Source organism: Heliangelus exortis, chromosome 21, assembly GCF_036169615.1.
Source record: "Heliangelus exortis chromosome 21, bHelExo1.hap1, whole genome shotgun sequence".
In the NCBI taxonomy this organism is placed as follows: Eukaryota; Metazoa; Chordata; class Aves; order Apodiformes; family Trochilidae; genus Heliangelus; species Heliangelus exortis.
In genome coordinates this window covers 4,703,692-4,717,024 of record NC_092442.1, presented here as the reverse complement: position 1 = coordinate 4,717,024, position 13,333 = coordinate 4,703,692, and the positions used below count along the sequence as shown (strand labels likewise).

The following is a 13,333-nucleotide window of genomic DNA, read 5'->3' as shown; positions in this document are numbered from 1 at the left end:
AGCACATCCCCGGTGTGTCCCCAGAGTATCCCCATCGCGTCCCTGTCGTGTCCCCACCAAGGACCGCGGTGTCTGCCAGCGCAGCCCCGAGCCCCGGCTTTGGGTGCCAGGCGAGAGCTTAAGTCGGTGCCGGGGGGTCTCCCCTGTGCCCCCTCCTATATTTATGGCACCATAAATATGGCACTCCCCCCAACCCCCGAAACGCCATCTGTCCCTCCGAGGGAGCTGCAGCCGGGGGATGCGGTGCTTAAAAAACCCCAAAAGGTAAAAATCCCAAGGAAAAGGTGGAATCTCCGGGTCAGCGGGGAGCAGCCGCTGCCCGGCGGGGGGCTTCAACCTTTTCTGGTCCTGGGGGGAGGTGAGGGCAGCAGGGACTCGAGGGGAGCCGGGGCCTTCACTGCCAACCCTGGCGGGGCTCTGGACTGATCACCCGCGGCTTGCACCTCCCTGGGACCGGGGGAGCCCTCGGGGACCGGGCGGGAGGGAGCGGGGACCCCCGGCAGCGGCAGCGACCCCGCCCCGCGAGGCTCCGCCCACCTCACCCGAGGCCCCGCCCCCTGGCCGACAGCCGATCGCAATCAGCCAATCACCTCCGGGAAACGGCTCATTTCCCCGCCTCTTTCCCCGCCCCCTCACGCTGATTGGCTGCCGCCCCCGCCGGCCCGCACATGGGTGCGGAGCTGCCGGGGCCGCGGGTTCGAGGCTCCGCTCGGCATCCCTCCCCTCCCGCACCATGGCCCGGCGGAGCGCCCTCTCCATCCGCATCGTGGAGGGCAGGAACCTGCCCGCCAAGGACATGTGAGTGCCCCCGGGGGACGGGAGGGCTTGAGGGGGTGGGTGGCATTCCCCTGGGGAGTGTCCCCCGAAAGGTCCCTGTGGTTTGGGGATACCCCTTCCCAGGGTGGCTTTGGGGAGTCCCCTCCTGCTTTGGAGGCTCAGCCCGAAGGGTTTGGGGTCCACCCTGGTTCTAGCTGTGCTTGGGGGTTCCCTGCAGGGTGGCTTTGGGATCCCCTTGCTTTGGAGCTCCCCCTCCCAGGGTGGCTTTGTGGTTGACTTCCAGCAGTGCCTCTGCTTTTTTGGTTCTTTGAGGTTCTCTTGCGTTTGGTTTTCTCCTTAGGGCATCTTTGAGGTCCCCTTGCATTCTGTGTCTCCCCCCCCAGGGTGCTGTTGTGTTGTCCCCTCAGCAGTGCCTGTGCTTTGGGACTTCCCCCCAGGGTGGCTTTGGGGTCGTCTTGCATCAGGGGTTCTCCCAAGGGTGGCTTTGGGGTCCCTCTTGCTTTGACTGTTCCTTCAGGATGGCTTGGGGTGTCCCCAGGAGTTCTTAGTGCTTTGGGAGCTCCCTCAGAAGTGCTTTGATGTCCCACCTGCTTGGGGACACCCTCTTGCATGGCTTTGAAGTTGCCTCTCACGAGCAGTCAGTGCTCTGGGGTGTCCCCCAAGAGGAGTGGGGGTACCCCCGGTGCTCTGGTCTCTGTCACCGCTCCATCCCCATCCTGGCCATGGTCCAGGGGAGCTCCAAAGTAGCTCCTTGGGTTGGGATTGCCTCCTCAACAGCCCCCACCAGGGCTCACGTCGCTCTGATCCTCAGGGGGTGGGATGTGGGGACAGTGTCGGGATGGGACAGGGGGGTGGCATCGGGGTGGCCCCCAGCCACAGAGGCAGCAGGAGGCTGTTGAGGAGCTCTCAGCTGGTGGGCAGAGTCAGGGCTGCCAGAAAAACACCAAAAATCCCCACACACAGCCGTCATGGAAAAAGAGGATAAACAAGGAAAGAAACATGACTTTTTTTTCTGTGTGTGTGGTTTTTTTTTTTTTGTTTTTTTTTTTTAAATCCCCTGGGTCAAGGCCTGATTTTTAAATCCCTTGGCACAACTCCATGCCGGGAGCTTGAGCCAGTGTGAGTACTCTCTGATTTTTAGCAGAGCATGGTGCAGGAAGGTGCTTGTGCCATAACCCCCCCTGAGTGGAGTGTTCCAGAGCAGAGGCTTTGGGACAGGGCATTGGATGGGGAGAGCTGCCACCCTGAGGACACTAAATCCAGCACCCACTGCCACCTGACCCTGGCTGTGTCTGCCTGCTGGCCCCTTCCCCTGGGGCTTGGGGTTCCTCTTCTCTGCCCTGCTCAGCCTTTGGGATCACCTCTGATTTCCCCAGGGAAAATTCATCTGCAGGGTGCGGGGTGTCAGTGCCAGCCCCGGGTGTGTTTGCAGACACCCATGGGTGACAGGACACCCCCAGATCCCTCCTGGGTCCCCCAGCTCCTGCAAGATTCAGCACAGGGAGTGACAGGAGGAGGATTTGGCTGCTGCTGCTGAGGTTTGTGACACCCCCCATGGTGCCACCAAGGAGCTGTGACCCCAGTGATTCCCCGGGGGTTTTCCCCGTGGGTTTCCCCCCTCCTCCCGCTGTAGGATTTCCCCTCCTTGCTTTTGCCTTCCGAGGCAGAGCCCGCCCAGCGATTGGCACCGTGCAGCCACCAAACCATGAAACTGCCCACAAAGCCGCAAAAAACTCCTCCTTTTGCCCTCAGGGAAAAAAAAACGTGAAGGAGCCGCAGCTTGGCCCTGGGGGGGCTCTGCCTCTGTCCCCCCGCACGCAGGGACATGGTAGGAGTGTGAGCCCCCTCCCAGGGGGTAAAAATCCTCCTCTGCATTTTCCCAGCAGGGAAGTGAGGAAAATGGTGAAAAATGTCGGCTTTATTTGTTTGTGTATTATTTCTTTGTCGTCCCCCCCCTCCAAGAGCTGGGCAAAGAGAGTGAATTTCTAATTACAAAGCTCGATGCCTCCCTTCCTTCCCCCCCTTCCCCTTCCCCCCCCCCCTCCCCCCTTCAACCCCAGCCCTGCCAGCTGGGACAGATGGTTGCAGGGAGCAGGCACATTTATCCCCACCCCCCTCCCGATTTATACCGTGCTATCCGTCTGCAAAGCCTCAGCCTTCGTTTCCTCTTTTCAAAGCTCAGCCTTCCCCCTTTCCTCACTCCTTCCCCCTCCACCAAACCCACCTCCAGCCTCACCTCCCGTGGCCACCGGTGCCAGCACTGGGGACCCGAGGGGGGTGACCAGAGCAGGCTGTGCCCCGTGTAGGTGTCAGCAGGATGCTCAACACCCAGAACCTTGTAAATCTCTTCCCCTGACACCTCCCACACCCTGGTTGGTATCCTGGGATGGTCACCCCGGGCAAGCGATGTCACCCGGTGCTGTATCGGGTTCCCCGCTTGCCTTTGGAAGGGGGGGCGGGGGGGACTTGTCCCCCACTGATGTGAATCACAGGTTCCTCAGCAGTTTGGGCACCTTGGCAGCCCGTGGAGAAGGGATTTTTGCCCGCCCTGTGGTTTAATCCCCAAAGCACACAGTGCCCCGGCACTGCAAGGACGGCTCGGTGGCACTCGGTGTCCCGGGGGACATCCCCGAGTCAGGGACAAGGTTTCCCTGCTCCCATCTCCAGCCCGTCCCGCGTTGCTGGGCACAGCTCAAGGTGGGGGCAGATGTTCCCTTTCTGCTTGCCTGCTCCCTGCCTGAGGGTTTGTTTAGGACAGGAAAAATCAACTCCAGGCTCCGGGTGACGGTGGCTTCTTCCGCTGCCCTGGTTACAGCCAGGCACGGGAGGGAGCTGGGGACAGGCAGAGAGATGCTCTTAGCAACCTGCCTGGCCCCAAGTGCTTGAGGGGCCTGAGGATGGGGATGCCTGGAGAAACCCCCCCCACAGCCACGTTTTGCAGGGCAGGGAATCCCCCTCCAACCCCTTGAATCCCCTTCCGACCCCTTGAATCCCTCCCAACCTCTTTAATCCGACCGCAACCAACCGACCCTCAGCCACTCTGCTTTTGGGATGGGGAAATCCCTCTGTGCTCAGGGTCCTACTGTGTGTGTGTCTGTGTCCCACTCAGGGACACCCGTGCCTGGCTAATGAAGGCTGCCAGAACAGTGTTAATGAGTAACTGGCTGCCTGTGGGATGGGAGCCACAACTTTTCTTTCCACCACCCTCTTGGCCAGCACCCAGGTCCTGCCGGCTCCTCTGCCTCCGGCCAGAGCCCCCCCCCCCCCACCTCGTTTCTGCTGACCTGGGGCAATCAGCTGGTGACGGGTCATTAATTAGTTTTTGGCAGAGGAGGGATGGTTTGTTTGGGTTGTCCCCGGGGAGGAAGCAGGGTCAGAGCATCGTGGTGGCTGCCAGCAGCCACTGGCACACGCTGCTCGCCCTTCACACCCTCTGCATCCCTGCGGGTGTCCCCGGGGATGTCCCTGTCCCTTTGGAAGTGTTTGGGCTCCGGAGATGGAGGAGGCTGCTGCAGCCCCACCTCCCAGTGCGTGCCATGGGGCTGCGGGTGCCTGGAGCCGTTTCGGGGAAAGGGTGGGTGCTGTTTGTGCTTCGCCTTCCTATTTGGAAAACAAAACAAAACAAAAAAAACCCAAACCAGTTCCAGCTGCCAGCAGGATGCAGTGGCTGGACATAAGCCAGGGATGTGTTTCCCTGGGTTGGGAGCAAATCTGGGATCACCACGTGCCTGCAGCCATGGCCAAAGCCACCCACCAAAACCTTGGGCTCAAAGGGGTGCACCCAGCACCCCGCAGCCCTGGGGTGTCCCCACAAAGGGTGCGTGTGAGGTCCCTGCTTTGAGGGGAAGACTCAGGGTTGCTCATGACCATGAGAGCCCCACGGGGTTGGGGTGGGGGCCGGAGGGTGGCAGTGGCACTGATGAGGCCACGTTGTGTCCTTCCAGCACAGGGAGCAGTGACCCATACTGCATCGTGAAGATTGATGATGAGGCCATCATCAGGTGAGTGGCTCCATGTCCCTGCCTGCTCCTCAAACCCACGGGCAGACCTGGCCCCTGGCAAGTTCCTCCATCTACCCTGCTGCAGGCACATCATTGTCACCATCATAATAATTATTGTTGATAATATTATTAATAATATTATTAATATAGTTGTTGTTATTACTGCTACTCCTATTATTTACTCCCTGCTTTGGGTTGAACTGCTCCTCCATGATGTCTAACAGCTCATGGCCACCCTCTAGGCCACCCCCCACCAAGTCCCCATCCTCTGCCCCAGCTGAGGGTTTAAAACTCTGGGTGATGCCCCAGCCCTGTGTCACCAAAAAGCTGGCAGGCTCACAGGGCTGAGGAGCTGGGCAGTGTCCCCGTGAGGCAGCCCCATTCCTCCTGTCACCGGAGCCATCTGCCCCGCAGGACTGCCACGGTGTGGAAGACACTGTCCCCATTCTGGGGGGAGGAGTACGAGGTGCAGCTCCAGCCCAACTTCCACAGTGTCTCCATCTACGTCATGGATGAGGATGCACTCAGGTACAGGCACATCAGCTGTGGGGCAAGGGGGGGGGTTGGATGTTGGCAGCTATGGCTGCCTGTGTGCTCAACCCCATGGCAAACACTGGAGAACCCACACCTCGGGTCTGTGCCACCTTGGGCTTTCATATGGGTGAAGTTTTTTATTTTTCCTCGAGCTTATTTTCCAGTCGGCAGCACAGGGTGGCTCTGTCGGGACAGACACACTGTGGTGGCACCAGCCCAGCTCACCTGGGCCCCTTGTCCCCCACCAAATCATGGCCAGGGGCTGCCCCTGCTGCCAATCCCACCCCTCTGTCCTGCTCCTGGCTTTTGTTTTCCAGCCGTGATGATGTTATTGGGAAGGTCTGCATCACCCGGGACATGCTGGCAGAGCACCCCAAGGGTAGGAGACGAGTGGCTGGGACCTGTCTCCCACTCCTGCAGCAACCTGGTCCTGAGGACCCCCAGTGACCCCTCCTACACCCCCATGAGGGTTCCTCCTGCTCCCACAGGCTACAGTGGGTGGGTGAGCCTGAGCGAGGTGGATCCTGATGAGGAGGTGCAGGGAGAAATCCATCTGCGGGTGGAGGTCCAGGGCAAGCAGGGTGACCGACGGCTGCTGTGCTGCACTGTGCTGGAGGCCAGGTAAGAGGTGACACAGGGGGGTGACAGGGGGCTGGGTGGGAGCTGGGATGTGTCCAGTAAATCCTGGCTGCTCCGTGTCTCAGTTTCCCCACTCCATCAGGGTCTTCTCAGTTGTCCCTCCTCGGGTCCAGAGCATCTTCCCCACCACTCCACAGCTGATGGGGGTCCTGGGGCTGGGCCCACTTTATCTGCTGAGCTTTAGGGTGTGCATCTCAAAGTGCTGGGGAACAAAGATGAGTGGGTTCCCGTGGGTATTTTAGGAGGATACTGGCTAATTTCCCCCTTTCTTGGCAGGGATTTGGCCAGGAAGGACCGGAACGGTGCCTCTGACCCCTTCGTCCGCTTGCGCTACAACGGGAAGGCACAGGAGAGCACTGTGAGTCCAGCTTCATCTTAACATCATCCCCAGCCTACAGGCAGAGCAGGGGAAATCAGAATCATTGACTCATTTTGGCTGGAAAAGACCTTTCAGATCATTGAGTCCAACCATTAACCCAGCACTGCCAAGGCCACCACTAAACCACATCCCTGAGAACCACATCTCCAGGGCTTTGAAACCCCACCAGGGATGGGGACTCCACCACTGCCCTGGGCTGCCTGGGCCAGGGCCTGACAACCTTTTTCTTGAAGAAATTGTTCCTAGTTGAAAATCTAAACCTCCCCTGGTGCAACTTGAGGCCATTTTCTCATGTTCTGTCACCCAAGATTGTTTCTTGGGATAAGAGACTGACCCCTCCTCACTCCAACCTCCTTCCAAGCAGTTGTGGAGAGCGAGAAGGTTTCCCTTCAACCTCCTTTTCTCCCAACCTCAGCCAGGAGCCTTCCCTGTCCCTGGCATCCCCAGTGTGATGTCCCTGGAGGATTGGGGATGAAGCTGTTGCCTTTGCAGGTGGTGAAGAAGTCCTGCTACCCCCGTTGGAACGAGACCTTCAAATTCGAACTGGCTGAGCCCGCCGGGGAGAAGCTGTGTGTGGAGGTGTGGGACTGGGACCTCGTTGGCAGGAATGACTTTCTGGGCAAGGTAAGACTCCAAATCTCATCCCTGCTTCTGGGGACCCTGCCCAGCTGCCCACCTGACCCCCTCCTGCCCTTCTCCTCCTCTCCCAGGTGGTCTTCAGCGTCCCAGGGCTGGAGGCAGCCGGGCAGGAGGAGGGGTGGTTCAGGCTGCGGCCAGAGAAGTCCAAACTGAAGGAGGATGAGTGAGTCTGACATGGGGGTGTTGGGGGGTGCTGGGGTGGGCCTGGTGCCCACAGGGGTGTTGGGGAGGAGGTTATTCCTCCATCTCTTTGGAGGGGCACCTCCTGCGGATGCCTTTGTCTGGGGGGCTGGCAAGTACAAGAGAGCCCCACCTGCAGGACCAGGCTTTCCCACCTCCTGCTTGGTGAAGGAGTTCTCCATCCGACTATCCATCTCTCCATCATCTCTCCATCATCTCTCCATCATCTCTCCATCATCTCTCCATCATCTCTCCATCATCTCTCCATCATCTCTCCATCATCCCTCCCTCCCTCCATCTCTCCCTCCCTCCATCTCTCCCTCCCTCCCTCCCTCCATCTCTCCCTCCCTCCCTCCCTCCCTCCCTCCCTCCCTCCCTCCCTCCCTCCCTCCCTCCCTCCCTCCCTCCCTCCTTCCCTCCCTCCTTCCCTCCCTCCCTCCCTCCCTCCCTCCCTCCCTCCCTCCCTCCCTCCATCTCTCCCTCCACCCACCCTCCCTGTGCCCCTGCAGGTCCCGGGGCAGCCTGGGCTCACTGCAGCTGCAGGTGAGGCTGCGGGATGAGGTGGTGCTGCCCTCCCCCTGCTACCAGCCCCTGCTCCAGCTCCTGTGCCAGGAGGTGAAGTCAGGGCGCCAGGTGAGGGCTCCACACAAAGCCCTGCTGGGGCACCCACCTTCCTGTGGCTGGGGCACGTGTGTCCCCTCAGGCCATCACGTCCTGGTGCCTGTCCCCACCAGGATGGCCAAGTGCATCTGGTCACCCTTCTGGACGAAACCACCACAGCCGAGTGCCGGCAGGAGGTCGCCATCAACCTGGTCAAACTCTTCCTGGGCCAAGGGCTGGTGAAAGAGTTCCTGGACCTGCTCTTCGAGCTAGAGCTGGCCAAACCCTGTAAGAGTTTGGAAGCTGGAGGCTTCCGACCCTTTCTTGGGACTGCAAAACCTCCGGGACCTTGCACTGTGATTTTATGGGGGGGAAAAAAATCTCTTTTCCCCTGTGCTTTGGGTGGGAAGCTGTGGGGTTTATCCCAAGCAGCTTGGAGGTTGGTGAAGGGGACAGGTGGTTTGAGCTGTAGGATCTCCCTGTAACTCCACATAAGGTGGGCAGCCCCTGTAAATACCCCCCATTATTGCAGCTGTGTGGTAGGTGACCCGTGGCTGTCACCCAGGCCATAGCCCCTCTTTTTTTTTTTTTTTTTTTTTGCAGGTGAGCCCAACACTTTGTTCAGGAGCAACTCCTTGGCCTCCAAGTCCATGGAGTCCTTCCTCAAGGTGCCACCCCACCCAAACCCTGCTCTTCCCAGGTCACCCAGGCTGGTTCCTGGGGAGGAGCACTGCTGGGGTTGTATCTTCCCCTGGGTCTGGGAGGTTGGGGAAAATCCACCCCCCCTGGGTGGCCCTTACCAGGGAATCTGGGAGTACCGGGTACCAAACCCTCTGGTTGTGCCCCCCCATCACTGTCCCCTGCACTGTCCCTTGGCAGGTGACAGGGATGCCATACCTACACACCGTCCTGGGCCCCACCATCACCCGTGTCTTCGAGGAGAAGAAATACGTGGAGCTGGACCCTGGCAAGGTGGAGATCAAAGACGTTGGGTAAGGGGCTGAGGGGTGATGGGGTTTCGGGGGGACCCCGGCTGTGGGGCTGAAGCTGGTGGTGCCCACAGGTGCTCAGGGCTGCACCGGGTGCAGACGGAGGGCGAGGTGATCGAGCAGGGCTGCCAGCACCTCCAGTCCTACCTGGATGAGCTGCTGGACACCATGGTCAGGTCGGCCCCGGCGTGTCCCCCCGTCATCCGGGCCGCGTTCCGGAGGCTCTCCCAGCGCGTTGGGGAGCGATTCCCACAGCACCAGGTCAGGCTTGGAGCAGGGTCAGACAAGAGGGACAGGGGACACCGGGTGCCATCCCCAGCTTTGGTCAGTGGGGTCCCCTCTTGGACACCCAAAACCCAACGCTGGTGTTGGCATCCGTGTCCCTGGCGCGTGGGTGGACGCGGTGCCTGGGGATGTCCCGCTTTGGGACAGCCCCTCACGTGTCTCCCCACCACCACCACCACCTTGGTTGGCTACAGCACACCAAGTTTGTGGCTGTCACCAGCTTCCTCTGCCTCCGCTTCTTCTCCCCGGCCATCATGACCCCCAAACTCTTCCACCTGAGGGACACCCACGCCGACGCGCGCACCAGCCGCACGCTGCTGCTCCTGGCCAAGGTGGGATGGGGATGGGGATGGGGAGGGGACACTGAAGGGTGGTGGTGGGGACACTGAAGGGTGGTGGTGTCACCCAAGTGGGGCTTTGGGGTGTTTGGCTGACATAGTGAAGGGCTGGGTCCCCCACCAGTGACACTGCTGTCCCCAGGGGTGCATTAAGAAGAGTGGAGAGTCGGTCGAGGGAGGTTCTGTTCTTCCTTTACTCTGCCCTGACCCGACCCAGTTCTGGGTTCTTCAGTTCATCAAGGACAAAGAACTGCTGGACAGAGTCCAGCTCAGAGCCACTGGGATGATGAGGGGACTGGAGCATCTACCGTAGGAGGAAAGGCTGAGAAACGTGGTGCTGCTCAGCCTAGAGAAGAGTAGAGTGAGGGATGGATCTCCTTAATAAATATCTAAAGGATGGGTGTCAGGAGGATGGGAACAGCCTCTTAGTGGTGTCCAGTGACAGGGCAAGGGGCAGTGGTCACAAACTGGGACACAGGAGGTTCAACCTAAACATCAGGAAAATCCTGTGTGGATCAGGGTATCAGAGCACTGGCACAGGCTGCCCAGGGAGGTGGTGGAGTCTCTGGAGATACTGAAATCCTGCTTGGATGTGTTCCTGTGGGATCTGCTCTAGCAGGTGTGTGGGGGGTAGGACTGGATGATCTTCAGAGGCCCCTTCCAACCCCCACCATTCTGTGTTTGGAATTCCAGGCTATCCAACTGGTGGGCAACATGGAGCCGGTGGCCGGGCGGGCCAAGGAGACCTGGCTGTCCCCATTGCTGCCAGCCCTGCAGCAGGGCATCACCCAGATGAAGGACTTCATCACCCAGCTGCTGGGGATGGAGGAGGAGGAGGAGGCAGGCGAGGGGCAGCCCCTGGGCCCCCCCACCACGGTGGTCAAGGAGGGGCCACTCTTCCTCCACAAGACACGGGGCAAAGGTCCCCTGCTTGCTGCTGCCACCAAGAAGCTCCATTTCTGCCTCACCGGGGAGGTCCTCAGCTTCAGCAAGAGCCCCAGCACCGAGGTGGGGAGGTGCCAGGGGGGTGGTGAGGGTGGTGACAGGGTGAGTGGCACTGACTCTGCCATGTCCCCACCAGCGTCTGGGTGCCATTGCCCTGGCTGACATCCTGGCTGCTGAGAAGGTGGAGGAGAAGAGCTTTGGGAGCTCCCACGTCATGCAAGTCGTCTACGTGGGGGCGGGTGGGCACCAGGAGACAGCCTACCTGCAGTGCAAGGTGGGGTGGGGACATGTAGGGGTGGATAAGGGACACTGCCACCCCCTCCAAGGGTGTCACAGCCCCTCACCCCCCTGCAGTGTGTCAACGAGCTGAACCAGTGGCTCTCAGCCCTGCGCAAGGTGTGCGGCAACAACCCTCGTGTCCTCCGTGCCTACCACCCCGGGGTCTTCCGTGGGGACAAGTGGAGCTGCTGCCACCAGAAAGAGAGGACAGGTACCCAGGAGACCCCTCTTTGGGTGTGGGGTGGTGACCATCGGGGCCACCAGCATCCTGGCTTGTATCAGGGATTGTCCCCCTGGGGTGCTGCGTGGCGAAGCCTGGTGTCAGGTTTGGGACCCTGGGGACAAGAAGGACACTGGGGGGCTGGAGAAGGGCAAGGGAGCTGGGAGAGGGTCTGGAGCACAAGGAGAAGGGTCTGGAGAACTTGTGAGGAGTGGCTGAGGGAGCTCGGGGTGTTCAGCACGGAGAAAAGGAGGCTGAGGGGGGAGCTTCTGGCTCTCTACAGAAGGAGCAGAGTGGCCCTGGAGTCCCCATCCCTGCTGGGGTTCCAAAGCCCTGGAGATGTGGTTCTCAAGGGACATGGGACAGTGGTGGCCTTGGCAGTGCTGGGGGAATGGCTGGACTGGGTGATCTGAAAGGTTTTTTTCCAACCCAAATGATCTGATGGTGGCTCTGTGGTGACCTCCTGTCCCCTAGGGCTGGGCTGTGACCGCACCCGCCACGGTGTCACCCTGCAGGGCTGGAGTGACCCCCTGGACCCCGCAGCTGAGGCACAGAGGCTCTTCCAGCACCTTCAGGGGCTCCAAGGTACCCTCAGGTGAGTTCTTGCCCTAGGGGGAGACCCCCCCCTGCACCCCCACCTGACACCAAGGGCCTCTCCTTCTCCTCCTCTTCTCCCCAGGGAAAAATACTGGGAGCTGCTGGATCCTGAGGACACCCAGAATGGCCCCCGGGGTGAAGGTAGGGTGGGGGTGGGGGAGGTTTTGGGGACCCCAGTGGTGACACTTTGGTTGGGACATGTCCCTGGGGGTTGGGGTGTCCATTCCAGTGGTAGTGACATGGGTGATAGTGCTGATGGCACCACTGATGCCCTTCCGGTGGCCCTATTGATGATGGTGGTGGTGGTGGCACCACTGATGGTACCGCTGGTGGTGATACGGGGGACAGTGCTGGGGGCACCACTGGTGTCCATGCTGGTGGCCCTACTGATGGTGGTGGCACCACTGGTGGCTCTGCTGGTGGCATGGGTGATAGTGCTCATGGCCCTACTGGTGTCCATACTGGTGGCCCTGCTGCTGATGGTGGTGGTGGCACCACTGTGGTGACACAGGTGATAGTGCTGATGGCACCACTGGTGTCCATCCCAGTGGCCCTACTGATGATGGTGGTGGTGACATGGGTGATAGTGCTGATGTCACCACTGATGCCCCTTCTGGTGGCCCTACTGATGATGGTGGTGGTGGTGGTGGCACCACTGTGGTACCACTGGCGGTGACACGGGTGATAGTGCTGCTGGCACCACTGGTGTCCATACTGCTGGCCCTACTGATGATGGTGGTGGTGGCATCACCGGTGGCTCTGCTGGTGGCAGCTGCGGTGGTTGGGGGGTGCTGGGTCTCACTGCTGTCCCTGTCCCCCCACAGGTGCCCCCCTGCCCCAGGGGCTGTCCCAGCTCTTCAGGGTGCTGGGGGAGCTGGAGAGCTGGCACCAGCGGGCACAGCCCCCGGCCCCCCCGGCCCCTGCCCTGCTCCAGCTGCAGGCGTGAGGGGCACTGAGCCCCCCGGCTCCTCAGGGCCCCCGGTGCTGGCAATAAAGACACTTTGTACCCTGCAGCTCTCTGCTTCTCGCTGGGGGGGACACGGCTGGGCACAGGGATGGGGGCTGGGGGCTCTGGGGGGGGGACGCCAAAGGTCTGGTGGTGGCAGTGCTGGTGGTGACACGGGTGATAGTGCTGGTGGCACCACTGGTGTCCGTGCTGGTGGCCCTACCAATCGTGGTGGTGGTGGCACCACTGGTGGCTCTGCTGGTGGCAGCATTGCTGGTGGCATGGGGGATAGTGCTGGTGGCCCCACTGGTGTCCATACTGGTGGCCTCACTGATGATGGTGGTGGTGACACGGGTGATGGTGCTGGTGGCACCACTGGTGGCCCTTCTGGTGGCCCTACCAATGGCGGTGGTGGTGGCCCCACTGGTGGCCCTGCTACTGATGGTGGTGGTACCACTGGTGGTGACACGGGTGATAGTGCTGGTGGCACCAGTGGTGTCCATACTGGTGGCCCTACTGATGGTGCTGGAGGTGGCACTACTGGTGGCTCTGCTGGTGGCAGAATTGGTGGTGGCCCCACTGGTGTCCATTCTGGTGGCCCTGCTGCTGGTGGTGGTGGCACTGATGGTACCACTGGTGGTGACACGGGTGATAGTGCTGGTGGCACCACTGGTGTCCCTTCTGGTGGCCCTACTGATGGTGGTGGTGGCCCCGCTGGTGGCTCTGCTGGTGGCAGCACTGGTTGGTGGCCCTACTGCTGGTGGTAGCACCGGTGACACGGACGCCACGCTGGTGCCACCTCAGGTGTTTGCAGCAGCGGTGCCTCCGGTGGTTCTGCTGGGGTGATGACGTCACCGGTGTCGGTGCTCCCTGTGACGTCACCGCTGACGTCACCGCCGGCCCTTCCTTGGCGGCAGCAGTAGGGAGGGCACCGGTGGCGGAATCACCGGCGGAAACCGCGGGAAGGGAGGCGCGCAGTGGCGCT

General features: G+C 60.9%; 1 protein-coding gene across 3 annotated transcripts; it reads left to right on the top strand.

Annotated features, from left to right (window-relative positions):
- The first annotated feature begins 612 nt into the window (after window positions 1–612).
- Window positions 613–12,415, top strand: LOC139805901 (ras GTPase-activating protein 4-like). Of its 3 annotated transcripts, XM_071764835.1 has the most exons (20): window positions 614–798; window positions 4,722–4,778; window positions 5,193–5,306; window positions 5,630–5,691; window positions 5,801–5,933; window positions 6,228–6,309; window positions 6,823–6,954; window positions 7,041–7,132; window positions 7,659–7,782; window positions 7,884–8,037; window positions 8,353–8,417; window positions 8,629–8,741; window positions 8,813–8,999; window positions 9,218–9,355; window positions 10,055–10,369; window positions 10,443–10,580; window positions 10,661–10,796; window positions 11,280–11,400; window positions 11,485–11,543; window positions 12,227–12,415. In XM_071764835.1, the coding sequence occupies exons 1-20, from the start codon at window positions 734–736 to the stop codon at window positions 12,346–12,348; spliced, it is 2,409 nt and encodes an 802-aa protein (XP_071620936.1). In that variant the 5' UTR covers window positions 614–733; the 3' UTR covers window positions 12,349–12,415. The 3 variants fall into 3 exon arrangements, with proteins under 3 accessions (XP_071620937.1, XP_071620938.1, XP_071620936.1); XM_071764836.1 differs by lacking the exon at window positions 9,218–9,355 and having other exon boundaries at window positions 613–798; XM_071764837.1 differs by lacking the exons at window positions 11,485–11,543; window positions 12,227–12,415 and having other exon boundaries at window positions 613–798; window positions 11,321–11,394.
- Window positions 12,416–13,333: the final 918 nt, after the last annotated feature.

Bases quoted from the DNA above. Each gene is read 5' to 3' on its own strand.
- LOC139805901 (XM_071764835.1), top strand. From the start codon at position 734: ATGGCCCGGCGGAGCGCCCTCTCCATCCGCATCGTGGAGGGCAGGAAC. The intron at 5,934-6,227 runs GTAAGAGGTGAC...CTTTCTTGGCAG, and splicing joins TGCACTGTGCTGGAGGCCAG to GGATTTGGCCAGGAAGGACC. The intron at 8,038-8,352 runs GTAAGAGTTTGG...TTTTTTTTGCAG, and splicing joins GCTAGAGCTGGCCAAACCCT to GTGAGCCCAACACTTTGTTC.